The 20,390-nt window shown below is 40.8% G+C and overlaps 1 protein-coding gene across 2 annotated transcripts in view; it reads left to right on the forward strand.

The window, feature by feature from the left end:
- Nucleotides 1-20,390, forward strand: part of ADAM17 (ADAM metallopeptidase domain 17) — a 306,921-nt gene that overhangs the window by 180,791 nt on the left and 105,740 nt on the right. For both annotated transcript variants that reach the window (XM_053709701.1, XM_053709702.1), the window contains 3 exons: nucleotides 15,597-15,704; nucleotides 18,060-18,204; nucleotides 18,535-18,623. In XM_053709701.1, coding sequence (XP_053565676.1) covers nucleotides 15,597-15,704; nucleotides 18,060-18,204; nucleotides 18,535-18,623 — 342 coding nt within the window. The remainder of the gene's footprint in view (nucleotides 1-15,596; nucleotides 15,705-18,059; nucleotides 18,205-18,534; nucleotides 18,624-20,390) is intronic.

The following is a 20,390-nucleotide window of genomic DNA, read 5'->3' on the forward strand; positions in this document are numbered from 1 at the left end:
CAAAAGTTTTAATCTTTATAATGAAAAAAAAACTGAAATTATAAGCGGAAGAATCAAACTGAAACAGCTGCCTTAAGAACTTTTCTACCAAAAACTGCTTCTGAAGAAGAAAAAACATCAAAATGGTAGAGTTTAGTAAAAGTATGCAAAGAAGACCAAGTTGCTGCTTTGCAAATCTGATCAACAGAAGCTTCATTCTTAAAAGCCCAGGAAGTGGAAACTGACCTAGTAGAATGAGCCGTAATCTTCTGAGGCGGGGATTTACCCGACTCCAAATAAGCATGATGAATCAAAAGCTTTAACCAAGATGCCAAAGAAATGGCAGAAGCCTTCTGACCTTTCCTAGAACCAGAAAAGATAACAAATAGACTAGACGTCTTCCTGAAATCTTTAGTAGCTTCAACATAATATTTCAAAGCTCTTTCCACATCCAAAGAATGTAAAGATCTCTCCAGAGAATTCTTAGGATTAGGACACAAAGAAGGGACAACAATTTCTCTACTAATGTTGTTGGAGTTCACAACTTTTAGGTAAAAATGTAAACTAATTCAGCAAAACCGCCTGATGAAATATATAATATCAGAAAAGGAGACTCACAAACAGCAGATAATTCAGAAACTCTTCTAGCAGAAGAGATGGCCAAAAGGATCAATACTTTCCAAGAAAGTAATTTAATGTCCAGAGAATGCATAGGCTCAAACGGAGGAGCCTGTAAAGCCTTCAAAACCAAATTTAGACTCCAAGGAGGAGAGATTGATTTAATGACAGGCTTGATACGAACCAAAGCCTGAACAAAACGGTGAATATCAGGAAGATTAGCAATTTTTCTGTCAGAGCAGAGATATGTCCTTTCAAGGAACTTGCAGACAAACCCTTATCTAAACCATCCTGAAGAAACTGTAAAATACTAGGAATTCTAAAAGAATGCCTAGAGAATTTATGAGAAGAGCACCATGAAATGTAAGTCTTCCAAACTCGATAATAAATCTTTCTAGACACAGATTTACGAACCTGCAACATAGTATTAATCACTGAGTCAGAGAAACCTCTATGACTAAGCACTAAGCATTCAATCTCCATACCTTCAAATTTACTGATTTGAGATTCTGATGGAAAAACGGGCCTTGAGATAGGTCTGGCCTTAACAGAAGTGGCCAAGGTTGGCAACTGGACATCTGAATAAGATCTGCATACCAAAACCTGTGTGGCCATGCTGGAGCCACCAGCAGTACAAACAAATGCTCCATTATGATTTTGGAAATCACTCTTGGAAGAAGAACTAGAGGCGGAAAATATAAGCAGGTTGATAATTCCACGGAAGTGTCAACGCATCCACTGCTTCCGCCTGAGGATACCTGGACAGACACCTGGGAAGTTTCCTGTTTAGATGAGAAGTCATCAGATCTATTTCTGGAAGCCCCCACATCTGAACAATCTGAAAAAACACATCTGGGTGAAGAGATCACTCTCCCGGATGAAAAGTCTGACGACTGAGATAATCCGCTTCCCAATTGTCTATACCTGGGATATGGACCGCAGAAGTTAGACAGGAGCTGGATTCCGTCCAAGCAAGTATCCAAGATACTTCTCTCATAGCTTGAGGACTGTAAGTCCCACCCTGATGATTGACATATGCCACGGTTGTGACATTGTCTGTCTGAAAACAAATGAACGGTTCTCTCTTCAGTAGAGGCCAAAACTAAAGAGCTCTGAGAATCGCACAGAGTTCCAAAATATTGATTGGTATTCTCGCCTCTTGAGATTTCCAAACCCCCTGCGCTGTCAGAGATCCCCAGACAGCTCCCCAACTTGAAAGACTTGCATCTGTTGTGATCACAGTCTAGGTTGGGCGAACAAAAGAGGCCCCTTGAACTATACGATGGTGATCTAACCACCAAGTCAGAGATAGTTGAATATCGGGATTTAAGGATATTAATTGTGATATCTTTGTATAATCCCTGCACCATTGGTTCAGCATACAAAGCTGAAGAGGTCTCATGTGAAAACGAGCAAAGGGGATCGCGTCCGATGCTGCAGTCATGAGACCTAAAATCTCCATGCACATAGCTACTGAAGGGAATGATTGAAACTGAAGGTTCCGACAAGCTGCAACCAATTTCAGATGTCTTTTGCCTGTTAGAGACAAAGTCATGGATACTGAATCTATTTGGAAACCTAAAAAGATGACCCTTGTCTGAGGAATCAAAGAACTTTTTTGGTAAATTGATCCTCCAACCATGTCTTTGAAGACACAGCACTAGTTGATTTGTGTGAGATTCTGCTGAACTTAAAGACTTAGCAAGTACCAAGATATCGACCAAATAAGGAAACGCCGCAATACCCCACTCTCTAATTAGAGAGTAAAGCACCGAGAACCTTTGAAAAGATCCTTGGAGCTGTTGCTAGGCCAAAAGGAAGAGCAACAAATTGGTAATGCTTGTCTAGAAAAGAGAATCTCAGGAACTGATATGCATCCTGTAAGTCTGTTGTGGACATATAATGCCCTTGCTGAACAAAAGGCAGAATAGTCCTTATAGTCACCATCTTGAATGTTGGAATTCTTACATAACGATTCAAAATTTTTAGATCCAGAACTGGTCTGAAAGAATTCTCCTCCTTTGGGACAATGAACAGATTTGAATAAAACCCCAGACCCCGTTCCTGAAAAGGAACTGGCACAATTACCCCAGACAACTCCAGGTCTGAAACACACTTCAGGAAAGCCTGAGCTTTTTCTGGGTTCACTGGAATGCGTGAGAGAAAGAAACTTCTCACAGGCGGCCTTACTTTGAAACCTATTCTGTACCCCTGAGAGACCATGTTCAAAATCTTAGTCTGCCCCCTACCAGCTGGGCTGGAATGAGGGCCTCCCCTTCATGCGGACTTGGGGGCGGATTTTGATCTTTTAAATGGCTTGGATTTATTCCAGACTGAAGAAGGCTTCCAATTGGAAACTGTTCCCTTAGGGGAAGGATCAGGTTTCTGTTCCTTATTTTGTCAAAAGGAACGAAAACGGTTAGCAGCCTTAAATTTACCCTTAGATTTTTTTATCCTGAGGCAAAAAAGCTCCCTTCCCCAAGTGACAGTTGAAATAATCTAATCCAACTGAGAACCAAATAATTTATTACCTTGGAAAGAGAGAGATAGCAACGTTGATTTAGAGGTCATATCAGCATTCCAAGATTTAAGCCATAAAGCTCTTCTAGCTAAAATAGCTAAAGACATATATCTAACATCAATTCGAATGATATCAAAAATGGTATCGCAAATGAAATTATTAGCATGTTGAATTAACGTAACAATGCTATACACATTATGATCTGGTACTTGTTGCGCTAAGGTTTCCAACCAAAAAGTTGAAGCAGCTGCAACGTCTGCTAAAGAAATAGCAGGCCTAAGAAGATGACCTGAACATAAATAAGCCTTCCTTAGATAAGATTCAAGTTTCCTATCTAAAGGATCTTTAACCCCTTAAGGACCAGCGACGTACCCTGTACTTTTTTTGGGACTTGATTGTTTTATAGCGCGGTCTTGCCACCAGCGTTGAGACTGCTCTATTCCACAAAGCCTGCTGGAGGGAGGGCATTAATAGCGTGTTCTTGTTAGACTTGTGCTATTATGTCCTGAAAAAACCCTTAACGACCAGTGACATAAAGGGTACATTGTGGTCATTAAGGGGTTAAAAGAAGTACTATCTGCCGTAGGAATAGTAGTACACTTTGTAAGAGTAGAGATGGCCCCATCAACTTTGGGGATCTTTTCCCAAAACTCCAATCTATCAGAAGGCAAAGGATACAATTTCTTAAACCTTGAAGAAGGAGTAAAAGTACCACCCAGTTTATTCCATTCCCTAGAAATCACATCTGAAATAGTATCAGGAACTGGAAAAACCTCAGGAATAACTACATGAGGTTTAAAAACCGAATTTAAATGTTTATTAGTTTTAATATCAAGAGGACTACTCTCCTCCATATCTAATGCAATCAACACCTTTAATAAGGAACGAATATACTCCATTTTAAACAAATATGAAGATTTGTCAGTGTCAATATCTGAGGCAGAATCTTCTGAACCAGATAGATCCTCATCAGAGAGAGATAAATCAGAATGTTGTCGGTCATTTAAAATTCATCAATCTTATGAGAAGTTTTAAAAGACCTTTTACGTTTATTAGAAGGCGGTATGACAGACAAAGCCTTCTGAATGGAATTAGAAACAAATTCTCTCACATTAACAGGAATATCCTGAGCATTAGTTGTTGAAGGACCAGCAACAGGTAATGGACTACTACTAATGGAAATATTGTCTGCATGTAAAAGTTTGTCATGACAACTATCACAAATTACAGCCGGAGGAACAGTTACCACAAGTTTACAACAAATGGACTTAGCTTTGGTAGAACCAGCATCAGGCAGTAGGATTCCAGTAGTAGATTCTGAAACAGGGTCAGTTTGAGACATCTTGCAATATGTAAGAGAAAAAATAACATATAAAGTAAAATTATCAATTTCCTTATATAACAGTTTCAGAAATGGGAAAGAAATGCAAAACAAAATAAGCCTCTGGAAACCAGAAGCAAAAAGAAATGATGTCTTAAATAATGTCAAAAAGTTTGGCGCCAAGTATGACGCCCAACTGCCAAAATATTTTTTGGCGCCAAGAACGTCTGCAACAAACACAAGCGTCATAGATGACGCAACTACGTGAAAAAACTTGGCGCCAACTAAGACACCGAAAATGACGGCATTACGTCTACAAACGTAATTCTTGTGCCAAGAATGACGCAATAAATTATAGCATAACAGCCCGCAATTTTGAAAAGAGAGTCAATTTGAAAACTTCAGGTAAGAATTTTTTTTTCTAAATGCATTTCCCAAATATGAAACTGACAGTCTGCAAAAAGGAAATATACTGATAAACCTGAATCATGGCAAATATAAGTAAAAACATATATTTAGAACTTTAAATATAAAGTGCCAAACCATAGCTGAGAGTGTCTTAAATACAGGAAACATACTTACCAAAAGACACTCATCTACATAAAGTAGATAGCCAAACCAGTACTGAAACGAGAATCAGCAGAGGTAATGGTATATAAGAGTATATCGTCGATCTGAAAAGGGAGGTAGGAGTGGAATCTCTACAACCTATAACAGAGAACCTATGAAATAGATCCCCATTAGGATGACCATTGTATTCAATAGGTAATACTCCCTTCACATCCCTCTGTCATTCACTGCACTCTGAGAGGAACCAGGCTTCAAAAAAGCTGAGAAGCGCATATCAACGTAGAAATCTAGCACAAACTTACTTCACCACCTCCATAGGAGGCAAAGTTTGTAAAACTGAATTGTGGGTGTGGTGGGGGTGTATTTATAGGCATTTTGAGGTTTGGGAAACTTTGCCCCTCCTGGTAGGATTGTATATCCCATACGTTACTAGCTCATGGACTCTTGCCAATTACATGAAAGAAAGGAATTGTTTGGGGGGGAGTTAGAGCTGTACAATTCAGAAACTTAAAAGAAAGGGTTAGTGGTGAGGCACAAGATATGGAGAGTCCATAACGTCATTCAATTACTAGTGGGGAATATCACTCCTGCCCACAGGAGGAGGCAAAGAGCACCACAGCAAAGCTGTTAAATGTCACTCCCCTACCCATAATCCTTAGTCATTCTCTTTGCCTCTGTCAGTGGGGGAGATAAAGTTTGGTGTCTGAAGAATTTGACCTACAAGCAAGTTTTTGGGTTTAACTGTGTCCACGTTAATCTCTTCAGTAGATTAGTTGTGGCTTTTAAGCAGTTAGAAAGTTGTGAGGTAGTCCTTGCTTGGTTTTTTGACAGGTTTGCTGCCCTTGGTATAGAAAACCAGAGTTGGTTACTCTGTTCTTTCTTTTTCTCTGTAAGGAGAATGTGTCCTTTCACGCCTTGTAAGCTGTCTACCTGCAGGACAGCTGGATGTGCAGGTAAGTGCTTTTGTCTTCTAGGTCTTGGAGACTTGCACTTAAAAGGTTTTTGCTGCTTTATTTTAATGAGATATGTTAAACCCTTAGTAAGTTTTTTTTATTTTATTTTGGCAGTGTGCAGGCACAGGAAATGTATATGGAGACTTAAGGGTTAACCCTCTTATGGATAGGAAAGGGTTAACGTTATCTGTGGCTCAGTGTTTATTTGCTTTTCAACTGGTGGTTCTAAGGGGCCATTAAGTGGTGCATTTGTGATTAAGTATGGCTTTAAGAACGGCACTGATTGCAGAGGAATCGCAAGTCAGTTTCCAGTTAAGCTTTTGCCGGCTTTGTAACGCGTGCTTTCTCTTGCTGCGCAGTGTTTAAAAAAAAAAAGGTCACATGACTCTCTGTCTCTTCCGCTTTTAGAGCGGCATCAGCTGTGCTGATTGATTTTTGAGACCGACAGGGTTACTTTGACAAGCTGTTTGTGTCTCTGGTTGGCAGGTAGGGTACCTCAGTTTGCTGAGGTGTAAAGAGCCTTCATGGGGGGGTTGTTTTTTTTTTTTAGTGCAATATCGCTCGGTGTACATTTGAAATTTAAAGTGACTGTATTGAAAAAAAAATGGAGAATTTTTCTGGTTTTCTGTGTGTATACCTTAAGCTGGGAACATGGAGCAGTAGTCTGTTCCTATGGACAAATGTTTGTTGTGTCTTGAGGCCCAAATTGTTCTACCCATGCAATTTTGTTCCTCATGTTTAGATAAAATCTTGAAAAGTAAAGACAGATTTTTTGTTTCTGAGCCTAATGTCTCTCAGGATGATGCTGTTCAGGCTATGCCACAGTCTTCTCCTTAAATGTCCCAAGCCTCTATGGCATCACATACAGTGCCCTCCAGTTTCTCTTAGCCTCCTGGAGGAGTTTATTTGCCTGCAGATTTTGCGGCTCAGATATCTTCTGCAGTATCTGCGGCATTATCTGCTTTTCCTATACTGGGAAAACGCAAGAGGAAAATTAAACATTCAGATAGTAAGGTTTCTGTTCCTCCTACTGATACGCAGGTTGCTCTCCCTCATAAGTCTGAGGAGGATGTGTCGGATAGTATAATTCCTTTACCTGATTCTGAAGAAGTAAACTTTAGATTTAACATGTGACGGAGATTATTTCACAGGAATGGGAGAAGTAGAAGGGGCTATTTCTTCTCTGGCTAAGAGAACTGCGATTCCTATAGAGGGTAGCTGCTCCTTTAAGGATCCCATGGACAAGAAGCTGGAAGCTTATTTGAAAAAGTTGTATGTAAATCAGGGTCTTCAATGGCAACCTGCAGTTTGTATTACCACAGTAGCAAGAGTGGCATCTTATTTTAGAAGGAACTCCATTGGAGGTAATCCAAGATGGGATTAAGGCTCTCAAACTAGCCGATTCCTTTATTTCTGATAACATGCACGTTATTAGACTGGGAGCCAAGATGTCTAGGTTCACTGTCCTAGCCCGCAGGGCTTTGTGGCTAAAATCCTGGTCAGCTGATGTTACCTCCAAGTCCAAGCTTCTGGCACTTTCTTACAAGGGTAAGACCTTGTTTGGACCAGGCAGAAATAATTTCTGATATTACGGGTGGAAAAGGGTATTTTCTCCCACAAGATAAGAAAAACAGACCTAAAGGATGCCAAAGTAATTTTCGTAACTTCAAAGGTCTTCCTCTTCGAAGCAGGAGCAATCCAAGTCTTCTTGGAAACCCAATCAGTCTTGGTCTGCCCCCGGTCAGGGATCAGATCAAGTGGGGGGGCAGACTTTCCCTGTTTTATCAAGCATGGATAAGAGATGTTCCAGACCCTTGGGCTGTGGACATAGTATCTCAGGGTTACAAAATAGAATTCAAATCTTGCCCACCCAGGGGCAGATTCCACCTTTTAAGATTATCTGCAGACCAGGTAAAAAGAGAGGCATTTCCTCCCTGGGAGTGATTGTTCCAGGGAGCAGGGTCTAGTCTAGGATTCAATTCAAATCTGTTTGTGGTTCCAAAAAAAGAGGAAACTTTTCGACCTATTTTAGATCTAAAGTGCCTCAACAAGTTTCTCAGGGTACCATGCTTCAAAATGGAAACCATTCGTTCCATTCTTCCTTTGGTCCAAGATGGTCAGTTCATGACGACCATAGACCTGAAGGATGCGTATCTTCATGTTCCCATCTACAGGGATCATCACAAGTTCCTGAGATTCGCCTTTCTAGACAAACACTTTCAGTTTGTAGCTCTTCTGTTTGGTCTTTCCACAGCTGCCATAATATTCTCTAAGGTTCTGGGCGCTCACTTTGCATTGGCAATGATCAGGTCTTGAGGAATTGCTGTGGCGCCCTACCTGGATGACATATTGGTTCAGGTGTCATCTTTTCAATAAGCAAACTCTCATACAGAGATCTTGTTTTCTTTTCTACGTTCCCATGGTTGGAAAGTGAATCTGGAAAATAGTTCCCTTGTTCCAGCTGCAAGGGTGGTTTTCTTAGGGAATCTATTATGGTCCCTATCTATGAAAAATTTTCTGACAGAGGTCAGAAAATCAAATTTCTCTCCTCTTGCTTCTCTCTTCAGTCTACTGTTCAGCCATCAGTGGCTCAATGTATGGAGCTAATTAGTCTGATGGTCGCTTCCATGGACATCATTCCTTTTGTTCGATTGCAATTATGCATGCTCAGACAATGGATAGATCTGGACCTGTTGACAAAAGACTCTCTCTCCCGTGGTGGTTTTCTCAGGAGCATCTGTCTTAGGGTACATGCTTCCGGAGACCTTCCTGGGTGTTCGCGACTACGGATGCCAGTCTGCTAGGCTGGTGAGCAGTCTGGGAATCCTTAAAGGCTCACGGTCTATGGACTTGGGAGGAGTCTGCTCTCCCCATAAACATCTTGGAGTTGAGAGCGATTTACAATACTCTGTTGGCTTGGCCCCAGTTATCTTTAGCCCGGTTTATCAGGTTCCAATCGGGCAAAATTACCTCAGTGGTTTACATCAACCACCAGGGAGGAACTCTGAGTTCCTTAGCCATGAAGGAGGAGGCACTGATTATTCAGTGGGCGGAAGCTCACAATTGTTTATCTGCCATCCACATTACAGGATTGGACAACTGGGAAGCAGATTTTATGAGCAGACAGATTTTTCATCCTGGGGAGTGGGCTCTCCATCCGGAGGTGTTCTCCAGGTTAACCCTCAAATGTGGGGTGCTGGAGTTGGATCTGATGGCATCTTGTCAGAACACCAAGCTTCCAAGGTACGGTTCAAGTTCAAGAGATCTGAAGGCAGTTCTGATAGATGCTCTGGCGGTTCCTTGGGTGTTTGGTCTGGCATACCTGTTTTCTCTGTTTACTTTCCTTCCATGAGTCATTGCTCGTATCAAACAAGAGAGAGCATCAGGAATTTGAATAGCTCCTGCGTGGCCTTGCAGGATCTGGTTTGCAGACCTGGTGAAGATGTCATCTCTTCCACTTTGGAGGTTGCCTCTGAGGAAGGACCTTCTAACACAGGGTCCATTCCTCCATCCAAATCTCACTTCTCTGAAGCTGACTGCTTGGAGTCCTGACTAAGCTTTGGTTTTCTGAGTCGGTCATTGAGACCATGATTAAGGCTCGCAAGCCTGTCACTTGGAAAATTTACCCTAGGGTATGGCGTAAATATCTTTATTTGTGTGAATCAAAGGGCTACTCTTGGAGTAGGGTCAGGATTCCTAGAATTCTGTCTTTTCTCCAGGAAGGTCTTGAGAAAGGGTTGTCAGCCAGTTCTCTAAAGAGTCAGATTTCGGCATTATCTATTCTTTCTTTTACAAAGATATGACGAGTCCACAGATTTCATCCTTACTTGTGGGATATTAACCTCCTGCTAACAGGAAGTGGCAAAGAGCACCACAGCAGAGCTGTATATATATATATATATATATATATATATATATATATATATAGCCCCTCCCTTCCCCTCCACCTCCAGTCATTCTCTTTGCCTGTGTTATACTAGGAAGACATGGTAAAGTGAGGTGTTAGTTTTAGTTTCTTCAATCAAGAAGTTTGTTATTGTGATTCCTCCAGAGAAATTGTGTAAAATGGATAAATATTTGGAAGTACCTACTTACACTGATGTTTTTCCGGTTCCTAAGAGAATTTCGGAAATTATTAGAAAGGAATGGGGTATACCGTTTTCTCCCCCTCCTAATTTTAAGAAAATGTTTCCCATATCAGATACCATTCGGGACTCATGGCAAACGGTCCCTAAGGTAGAGGGAGCTATATCTACCCTAGCTAAGCGTACTATTATACCCTTTGAGGATAATTGTGCTTTCAAAGACCCTATGGATAAGAAATTAGAGGGTCTACTAAAGAAGTTATTTGTTAATCATGGGTTTGTTTTTACAACCTACGGCTTGCATTGTTCCAGTAACTACTGCAGCAGCTTTTTGGTTTGAGGCTCTAGAAGAGTCTCTTAAGGTTGAGACTCCATTAGACGACATCTTAGATAGAATTAAGGCTCTCAAGCTAGTTAATTCTATTACTGATGCCGCTTTTCAAATTGCTAAATTAGTGGCAAAAAATGCAGGATTTGCTATTTTAGCACGTAGAGCATTGTGGCTCAAATCTTGGTCTGCTGATGTGTCATCAAAACATAAGCTTTTAGCTTTAAAGGTAAGACCCTTTTCGGGCCAGAATTGAAGGAAATCATTTCTGATATTACAGGAGGTAAAGGCCATGCCCTACCTCAGGATAAGTCGGTTAAAATGAGGGGTAAACAGAATAATTTTCGTTCCTTTCAGAACTTTAAAGGAGGACCCCCCGCTTCTTCTTCCTCAAAGCAGGAAGGGAATTTTACCCAATCTAAGTCAGTCTGGAGACCCAATCAGAACTGGAATAAGGATAAACAATCCAAAAAGCCCACTGCTGCTCCTAAGACAGCATGAAGGGGCGGCCCCCGATCCGGGACTGGATCTAGTAGGGGGCAGACTCTCTTTCTTTGCTCATGCTTGGGCAAGAGATGTTCAGGATCCCTGGGCACTAGAAATAGTGACCTATGGTTATCAATTGGAATTCAAGGACTTTTTCCCAAGAGGGAGATTTCATCTTTCAAAGAGAGGTGTTCTTACGCTGTGTAAAAGACCTTTCGACTATGGGAGTAATTTGTCCAGTCCCAAAATTGGGACAGGGGTTTTACTCAAACCTATTTGTGGTTCCCAAAAAGGAGGGAACGTTCCGACCCATCTTAGACCTCAAGTGTCTAAACAAATTTCTAAGAGTTCCATCATTCAAGATGGAGACAATACGAACAATTTTACTAATGATCCAGGAGGGTCAATATATTACTACCGTGGACTTGAAGGATGCTTACCTTTATATTCCAATCCACAAGGATCATCATCAGTTTCTAAGGTTTGCCTTCTTGGACAAACATTATCAGTTCGTGGCTCTTCCCTTCGGGTTGGCTACAGCACCCAGAATCTTCACAAAGGTTCTAGGGTCTCTTTTGGTGGTTCTCAGACCGCGAGGCATAGCGGTGGTGCCTTATCTGGACGTTATTCTGATTCAGGCGTCAACATATCATCTCACAAAATCTCACACGGACACTGTGTTTTTTCTGAAAACTCACGGCTGGAAGGTGAACATAGAGAAGAGTTCACTTGTCCCACAGACAAGGGTTCCTTTCTTGGGAACTCTGATAAACTCGGTAGCCATGAAAATATTTTTGACGGAGGTCAGAAAATCAAAGATTCTAAATACTTCCCGAGCACTTCAGTCCATTCCTCGGCCATCAGTGGCTCAGTGTATGGAGGTAATTGGATTAATGGTAGCGGCAATGGACATAGTTCCGTTTGCTCGCTTTCATCTCAGACCACTGCAGCTGTGCATGCTCGGACAGTGGAATGGGGATTATGCGGACTTATCTCCTCAGATAAATCTGGATCAAGAGACCAGGAACTCTCTTCTTTGGTGGTTGTCGCCGGATCATCTGTCCCAAGGGACTTGTTTCCGCAGGCCCTCGTGGGTGATAATGACAACGGATGCCAGCCTTCTGGGCTGGGGTGCAGTTTGGAACTCCCTGAAGGCTCAGGGTGTTTGGACTCAAGTGGAGTCTCTTCTTCCAATCAATATTCTGGAACTGAGAGCAATATTCAATGCGCTTCAGGCGTGGCCTCAGTTGGCTTCGGCCAAATTCATCAGATTCCAGTCGGACAACATTACGACTGTGGCATATATCAATCATCAGGGGGGAACAAGGAGTTCCTTAGCGATGATAGAAGTATCCAAGATAATCCGTTGGGCTGAGGCCCACTCTTGTCATCTGTCAGCGATCTACATCCCAGGAGTAGAGAACTGGGAATCTGATTTTTTAAGTTGAGAGACTTTTCATCCAGGGGAGTTGGAACTTCACCCGGAGTTATTTGCCTCATTGATTCTCAGATTTGGATTTGATGGCATCTCGACAAAATGCCAAGCTTCCAAGATACGGATCCCGGTCAAGGGATCCTCAGGCCGAACTGATAGATGCCTTGGCAGTGCCTTGGTTGTTCAGCCTAGCTTATGTGTTTCCACCGTTTCCTCTCCTCCCACGCGTGATTGCTCGAATCAAACAGGAGAGAGCATCGGTGATCCTGATAGCGCCTGCGTGGCCACGCAGGACTTGGTATGCAGATCTAGTGGACATGTCCTCTCTGCCACCGTGGAAACTTCCATTGAGACAGGACCTTCTCATTCAAGGTCCTTTCCAACATCCAAATCTAATTTCTCTGCAGCTGACTGCGTGGAGATTTAACGCTTGATTTTATTGAAGCGAGGATTCTCTGATTCGGTCATCAATACTTTGATACAGGCCAGAAAGCCTGTCACTAGAAAGATCTATCATAAGATATGGCGTAAATATCTCTATTGGTGTGAATTTAAGGGTTACTCATGGAGTAAAGTTAGGATTCCTAGGATTCTGTCTTTTCTCCAAGAAGGATTGGAGAAACGGTTATCAGCGAGTTCCTTAAAGGCCAGATGTTCAGTCTTTTTGTCAGGCTCTATCTAGAATTAAGCCTGTATATAGACCCATTACTCCTTCCTGGAGTTTGAATTTAGTTCTTCGAGTTCTTCAAGGGGTTCCGTTTGAACCTATGCATTCCATGGATATCAAATTGTTATCTTGGAAAGTTCTGTTTTTAGTTGCTATTTCTTCTGCTCAAAGAGTTTCTGAGCTTTCAGCACTACAGTGTGATTCCCCTTACCTTATTTTTCATTCTGATAAGGTGGTGTTACATACCAAACCTGGATTCCTTCCTAAGGTTGTTTCAAATAAGAATATTAATCAGGAAATTGTTGTTCCTTCCTTGTGTCCTAACCCTTCTTCTAAGAAGGAGCGTATGTTGCATAATTTGGATGTGGTCCGTGCCTTAAAGTTATACTTACAGGCAACTAAGGGTTTCCGTCAATCATCTTCATTATTCATTGTTTATTCTGGAAAGCGCAGGGGTCAGAAAGCTACAGCTACCTCTCTTTCTTTTTGGCTGAGAAGTATCATTCGCCTGGCATATGAGACTGCTGGACAGCAGCCTCCTGAAAGAATTACGGCTCATTCTACTAGGGCTGTGGCTTCCACATGGGCTTTTAAAAACGATGCATCTGTTGAACAGATTTGTAAGGCTGCGACTTGGTCGTCCCTTCATACTTTTTACAAATTTTACAAATTTGATACTTTTGCTTCTTCTGAGGCTATTTTTGGGAGAAAGGTTCTTCAAGCAGTGGTGCCTTCCGTTTAGGTTCCTGTCTTGTCCCTCCCTTTCATCCGTGTCCTATTGCTTTGGTATTGGTTTCCCACAAGTAAGGATGAAATCCGTGGACTCGTCATATCTTTGTAAAAGAAAAGTAAATTTATGCTTACTTGATAAATTAATTTCTTTTACGATATGACGAGTCCACGGCCCACCCTGTTATTTTAAGAAAGATTTATTTTATTTTTTTGTAAACTTCAGTCACCTCTGCACCTTTTTAGCCTTTCCTTTTCTCTTCCTGTAACCTTCGGCCGAATGACTGGAGGGGAAGGGAGGGGCTATATATACAGCTCTGCTGTGGTGCTCTTTGCCACTTCCTGTTAGCAGGAGGTTAATATCCCACAAGTAAGGATGAAATCCGTGGACTCGTCATATCGTAAAAGAAAGTAATTTATCAGGTAAGCATAAATTTACTTTTTACATAAGTCTTGCGGATGTGCCAGATGTTCAATCTTTTTGTCAGGATCTGGTCAGAATCAGGCCTGTGTTTAAACCTGTTGCTTCTCCTTGGAGCCTTAACCTTGTTCTTAAGGTTTTGCATCAGGCTCCATTTGAGCCTATGCATTCTTTAGATATTGATATCTTTTAAAGTTTTGTTTCTTATTGCTATTTCTTCTGCTCTGAGAGTTTCGGAACTCTCGGCTTTGCAGTATAATTATCCTTCCCTTATCTTTCATGCGGATAAGGTGGTCCTGCGTACTAAATTGGGGTTTCTCCCTAAGGTGGTTTCGGATAGAAATATTAATCAGGAAATTGTTGTTTCTTCTCTCTGTCCTAATTCTCCTTCCCATAAGGAACGTATTTTGCACAACTTGGATGTTGTTTGTGCTCTTAAATTCTACCTACAGGCTACTAAGGATTTTCGCCAGTCCTCTGCTCTGTTTTGTTTCTCTGGAAAGCGTAAGGGTCAGAAGGTTACTGCTACTTCCCTTTCCCTATGATTGAGAAGAATGATTCATTTTGCTTATGAGACTGCTGGACAGCAGCCTCCTGAGAGAATTACAGCTCATTCTACTAGGGCTGTCTCATCTTCTTGGGCTATTAAAAATTATACTTCTGTGGAACAGATTTGCAAGTCGGCAACTTGGTCCTCTCTGCATACTTTTTCCAAATTTGATACTTTTGCCTCGGCTGAGGCTTCTATTGGGAGAAAGGTTCTTCAAGCGGTGGTGCCTTCTGTTTAGGTTTGCCTGTCTTGTTCTCCCTCCCTGTTCATTCCGTGTCCTCTAGTAATTCAATGGCGTTGTGGACTCTCCATATCTTAGGAAAGAAAACAAAATGTATGCTTACCCGATAAAAATTTTTCTTTACAGATATGGAGAGTCCACGACTCCACCCTTAATTTAGACCGTTATTTTTTACTAAACCTCAGGCACCTCTACACCTTTGTGTTGTTCCTTTTTCCATTTCCCTTCGGTCGAATGACTGGGGATTATGAGTGACATTTAACAGCTTTGCTGTGTGGCTCTTTGCCTCCTCCTGCTGGCTAGTAGTGATATTCCCCACTAGTAATTGAATGACGTTGTGGACTCTCCATATCCGGAAAGAAAGGAATTCATCAGGTAAGCATAAATTTTGTTATTTTGTCTCTATCCCAACTTTTTTTATGTCCCGTTAAGGAAATAATAATAAAGGGGAGCCCTGAGGACAATTGCAGAGAGACACATTAATCGCATTTAGCTGTTTCTAAGGTTTAATAATCTGCAGGTTTCTTTTGGCTTTATACAGATGCCTTCTGCATTACATATTAGGTGTGTCTATGTGGGTTAGCATTGTGATATCCATGTTTACAATGAGCAGGTAATGTCAATGTATTTATCATTGTAGGACAGACGATATCAACCTGTCAATATTTAAAAAAAAATCTTCTGTTTTTCAGATTATTGTACACAAAGAGCCAGAGAATACTGCAGTAAAGCATTATAACATGGGAAGAAGTTTTCCAAATGAGAACAAGGATGCATGGGATGTGAAACAACTGCTGGAGGTAGGATTGTGTGTAGGAATAGCTTTACTTTCAGCACAAGTTATTTGCAATGCAACTTTACATTTTGTGAAAATAGTGATGGTACTGGCAAGAAGTATAATGTTAGCTTTATGATAAGGCTTTATATCACTACGCATGACTGTTTAACATGGAAAGGGGTAATAACTTCTGACATTAGATACCTGTGTGGTGTATATAACACAAATATTGCAGAGAGAGCGAGCGGTCAATAACAGTCGTGAGGAATCCAGGGTGCTCCATACGGGTAGTAAGAATAATCCATGTGTAACAGACGTAAGTGAGGAATTCAAGATACTCCATACAGGTAGTAAGAATAATCCATGTGTAACAGACGTAAGTGAAGAATCCAGGGTGCTCTATACGGGTAGTAAGAATAATCCATGTGTAACAGACGTAAGTGAAGAATCCAGGGCACTCCATACAGGTAGTAAGAATAATCCATGTGTAACAGACATAAGTGAGGAATTCAGGATACTCCATACAGGTAGTAAGAATAATCCATGTGTAACAGACGTAAGTGAGGAATCCAGGGTACTCCATACAGGTAGTAAGAATAATCCATGTGTAACAGACGTAAGTGAAGAATCCAGGGCACTCCATACAGGTAGTAAGAATAATCCATGTGTAACAGACATAAGTGAGGAATTCAGGATACTCCATACAGGTAGTAAGAATAATCCATGTGTAACAGACGTAAGTGAGGAATCCAGGGTACTCCATACAGGTAGTAAGAATAATCCATGTGTAACAGACGTAAGTGAAGAATCCAGGGTACTCCATACAGGTAGTAAGAATAATTCATGTGTAACAGACGTAAGTGAAGAATCCAGGATACTCCTTACAGGTAGTAAGAATAATCCATGTGTAACAGATGTAAGTGAAGAATCCAGGATACTCCATACAGGTAGTAAGAATAATCCATGTGTAACAGACGTAAGTGAAGAATCCAGGATACTCCTTACAGGTAGTAAGAATAATCCATGTGTAACAGATGTAAGTGAAGAATCCAGGATACTCCTTACGGGTAGTAAGAATAATCCATGTGTAACAGACGTAAGTGAAGAATCCATGGTACTCCATACAGGTAGTAAGAATAATCCATGTGGGAAATTAATATGTATAAATATAAAATGGAAACTTTAGTAGGCAACATCTGAAGATTTTGGGAGAAAGGTTTTGCAGGCTGTGGTGCCCTCAGAATAGGGTCCGCCTCTCTTTTTATCCTCCCGTTTTCATTCAGTGTCCTCTAGAGCTTGGGTATATGTTTCCCAGAAGTAAGGAATGAAGCTGTGGACTGTCCTCATATTAAGAAGGAAAACATAAATTATGCTTACCAGATAATTTTCTTTCCTTCTGTATGAGGAGAGTCCACGCCCCCGCCCGTGTTCTCCGTTGGGCGGACCAAAATTTTTGTTTATTTCTTCTGGCACCCTTTATACCCTGATATTTCTCCTACTGTTCCTTGTTCCCTTGGCAGAATGACTGGGATATGAGGGAAGTGGGAGGGATATTTAAGCCTTTGGCTGGGGTGTCTTTACCTCCTCCTGGTGGCCAGATTCTGTATTTCCCACAAGTAAGGAATGAAGCCGTGGACTCTCCTCATACAGAAGGAAAGGAAATTATCTGGTAAGCATAATATGTTTTTCAAACCTGTCCTCAGGCCTCCCTAACAGGCTAGATTTTCAGGATTTCCTTGGGTGAGAGCAGGTAAATTAAAGTGAAGGTAAATTTTAACGAATGAGTGCCCGTTTTTAAAATATTAAAAACAGGACACTTTCATTCATTAAATATTACTGTTTTTGTTAAAATACTTTTTCTTCTTGCAAGTCAGAGCAACGATTCCCCCTCCGCAGGTTGTCTGTTCTTGCCTCAGCAATGAGGAATCCGGCTTCCTCCAATTACGGGTTTCTTCCCAGAGCAAACATTGCCTGAGGCCACGCCGTGATTGGTAGAAGCTGGATTTGTCATTGCTGACGCAAGAAGAGACGAGCTGCGTGCGGGGGAATCGCTGCTCCGGCTTGCAAGAAGAAAAGGTATTTTAACAAAACCGCTGAAATGTAAACTTTCATGAATGAAAGTGCCCCTGTTTTTAATAGTATTTTTAAAAAACGGGCACTCATTCGTGAAAGTTTACCTTCATTTAAGTTTACTAATCAGCTGATTATTTCACCTGTGCTCCAGTTCAGATAGTATGAAATTCCTTCCTGTTAGGGGGGCATGAGGACAGGTTCGAAAACCAGTGGAATAGATCAACAAATTGTTAACCATATGTATTACTTTAGCCAAATTACCTTTGGTCAGTTGCCCATGATAACAACCTTGTCCTGTTTTCAGCAATTCAGCTATGATATATCTGAGAGGGCTTCTGATGTCTGCCTGGCACATCTCTTCACATACCAAGACTTTGACATGGGGACTCTTGGACTGGCGTATGTTGGTTCTCACAAACCAAACACCCATGGAGGCATTTGTCCTAAAGGTTAGCAAATGTGAACATTGTTTATGTCTCTTTAATATATCATACTCAAAAACAGAGTGGATAAAAAAATATAGATTTTTAAGTAGTAGTCGGGTAATTTTTTTATCCTTAATGCTGCAAACTCACAGCCACATGATCTACTGCTGTGCTGTCTGATTAGAGAAACACCATGACTTGATCTTCAAAACTAGATTTAAAAATGCCAACAAATCTCCACGTAGTGTGCATGGTGCACATACAACTGTGTTTTCCCAATATGTTCCTGCTGTATTATTTTTTATTTTTTTTTAAATTGGTTTAATTATGTATTTATTTTTTCCCTACCAACAGCTTATGACAGTGAGATTGCCAAAAAGTCTATCTATTTAAACACCGGATTGACCAGTACAAAGAATTATGGAAAAACCATCCTTACAAAGGTATAGCAACATGCGTAGTGTAACTGAAAAACAGCGCAGATGGATTTATAAACAAACTGCTTTTATTTGCCAAAAATACAAATAAAATAAATTTAAAAAAAGAAAAAACATAATTTATGTAAGAACTTACCTGATAAATTCATTTCTTTCATATTGGCAAGAGTCCATGAGCTAGTGACGTATGGGATATACAATCCTACCAGGAGGGGCAAAGTTTCCCAAACCTCAAAATGCCTATAAATACACCCCTCACCACACCCACAATTCAGTTTAACGAATAGCCAAGCAGTGGGGTGATAAAGAAAGGAGTAGAAAGCATCAACAAAGGAAATTTGGAAATAATTGTGCTTTATACAAAAAATCATAACCACCATAAAAAAGGGGTGGGCCTCATGGACTCTTGCCAATTACATGAAAGAAAACATAATTTATGTAAGAATTTACCTGATAAATTCATTTCTTTCATATTGGCAAGAGTCCATGAGGCCCACCCCTTTTTTATGGTGGTTATGATTTTTTTGTATAAAGCACAATTATCAATACATCAAAACGGTAGAATTTAGTAAATGTATGCAAAGAGGACCAAGTTGCCGCTTTGCAAATCTGATCAACTGAAGCTTCATTCTTAAAAGCCCACGAAGTGGAGACTGATCTAGTAGAATGAGCTGTAATCCTCTGAGGCGGGGCCTCACCCGACTCCAAATAAGCTTGATGAATCAAAAGTTTTAACCAAGAAGCTAAGGTAATAGCAGAAGCCTTCTGACCTTTCCTAGGACCAGAAAATAAAACAAATAGACTAGAAGTCTTCCTGAAATCTTTAGTAGCTTCCACATAATATTTCAAAGCTCTTACCACATCCAAGGAATGTAAGGATCTTTCCAAAGAATTCTTAGGATTAGGACACAAGGAAGGGACAACAATTTCTCTATTATTGTTGTTAGAATTCACAACCTTAAATAAAAATTGAAAAGAAGTCCGAAAAACTGCCTTATCCTGATGAAAAATCAGAAAAGGATACTCACAAGAAAGAGCAGATAGCTCAGAAACTCTTATAGCAGAAGAGATTGCCAAAAGGAACAACACTTTTCAAGAAAGTAGTTTAATGTCCAAAGAATGCATAGGTTCAAATGGAGGAGCCTGTAAAGTCTTCAGAACCAAATTAAGACTCCAAGGAGGAGAAATTGATTTAATGACAGGCTTAATTTGAACAAAACAGTGTAAATCAGGAAGTATAGCAATCTTTCTGTGAAATAAAAACGGAAAGAGCGGAGATTTGTCCTTTCAAGGAACTTGCAGACAAACCCTTATCCAAACCATCCTGAAGAAACTGTAAAATTCTAGGAATTCTAAAAGAATGCCAGGAGAATTTATGAGAAGAACACCATGAAATTAAGTCTTCCAAACTCTATAATTAATATTTCTATAGACAGATTTACAAGCTTGTAACATAGTATTAATCACTGAGTCAGAGAAACCTCTATGACTTAGTACTAAGCGTTCAGTTTCCATACCTTCAAATTTAATGATTTGAGATCTTGATGGAAAAACGGACCTTGAGATAGAAGGTCTGGCTGTAACGGAAGTGGCCAAGGCGGGCAACTGGACATCCGAACCAGATCCGCATACCAAAACCTGTGTGGCCATGCTGGCGCCACCAGCAACACACATGATTGTTCCATGATGATTTTGGAGATCACTCTTGGAAGGAGAACTAGAGGCGGGAAAATGTAATCAGGATGATAACACCAAGGAAGTGTCAGCGCATCC

This window comes from Bombina bombina, chromosome 4, assembly GCF_027579735.1.
Source record: "Bombina bombina isolate aBomBom1 chromosome 4, aBomBom1.pri, whole genome shotgun sequence".
NCBI lineage: Eukaryota > Metazoa > Chordata > Amphibia > Anura > Bombinatoridae > Bombina > Bombina bombina.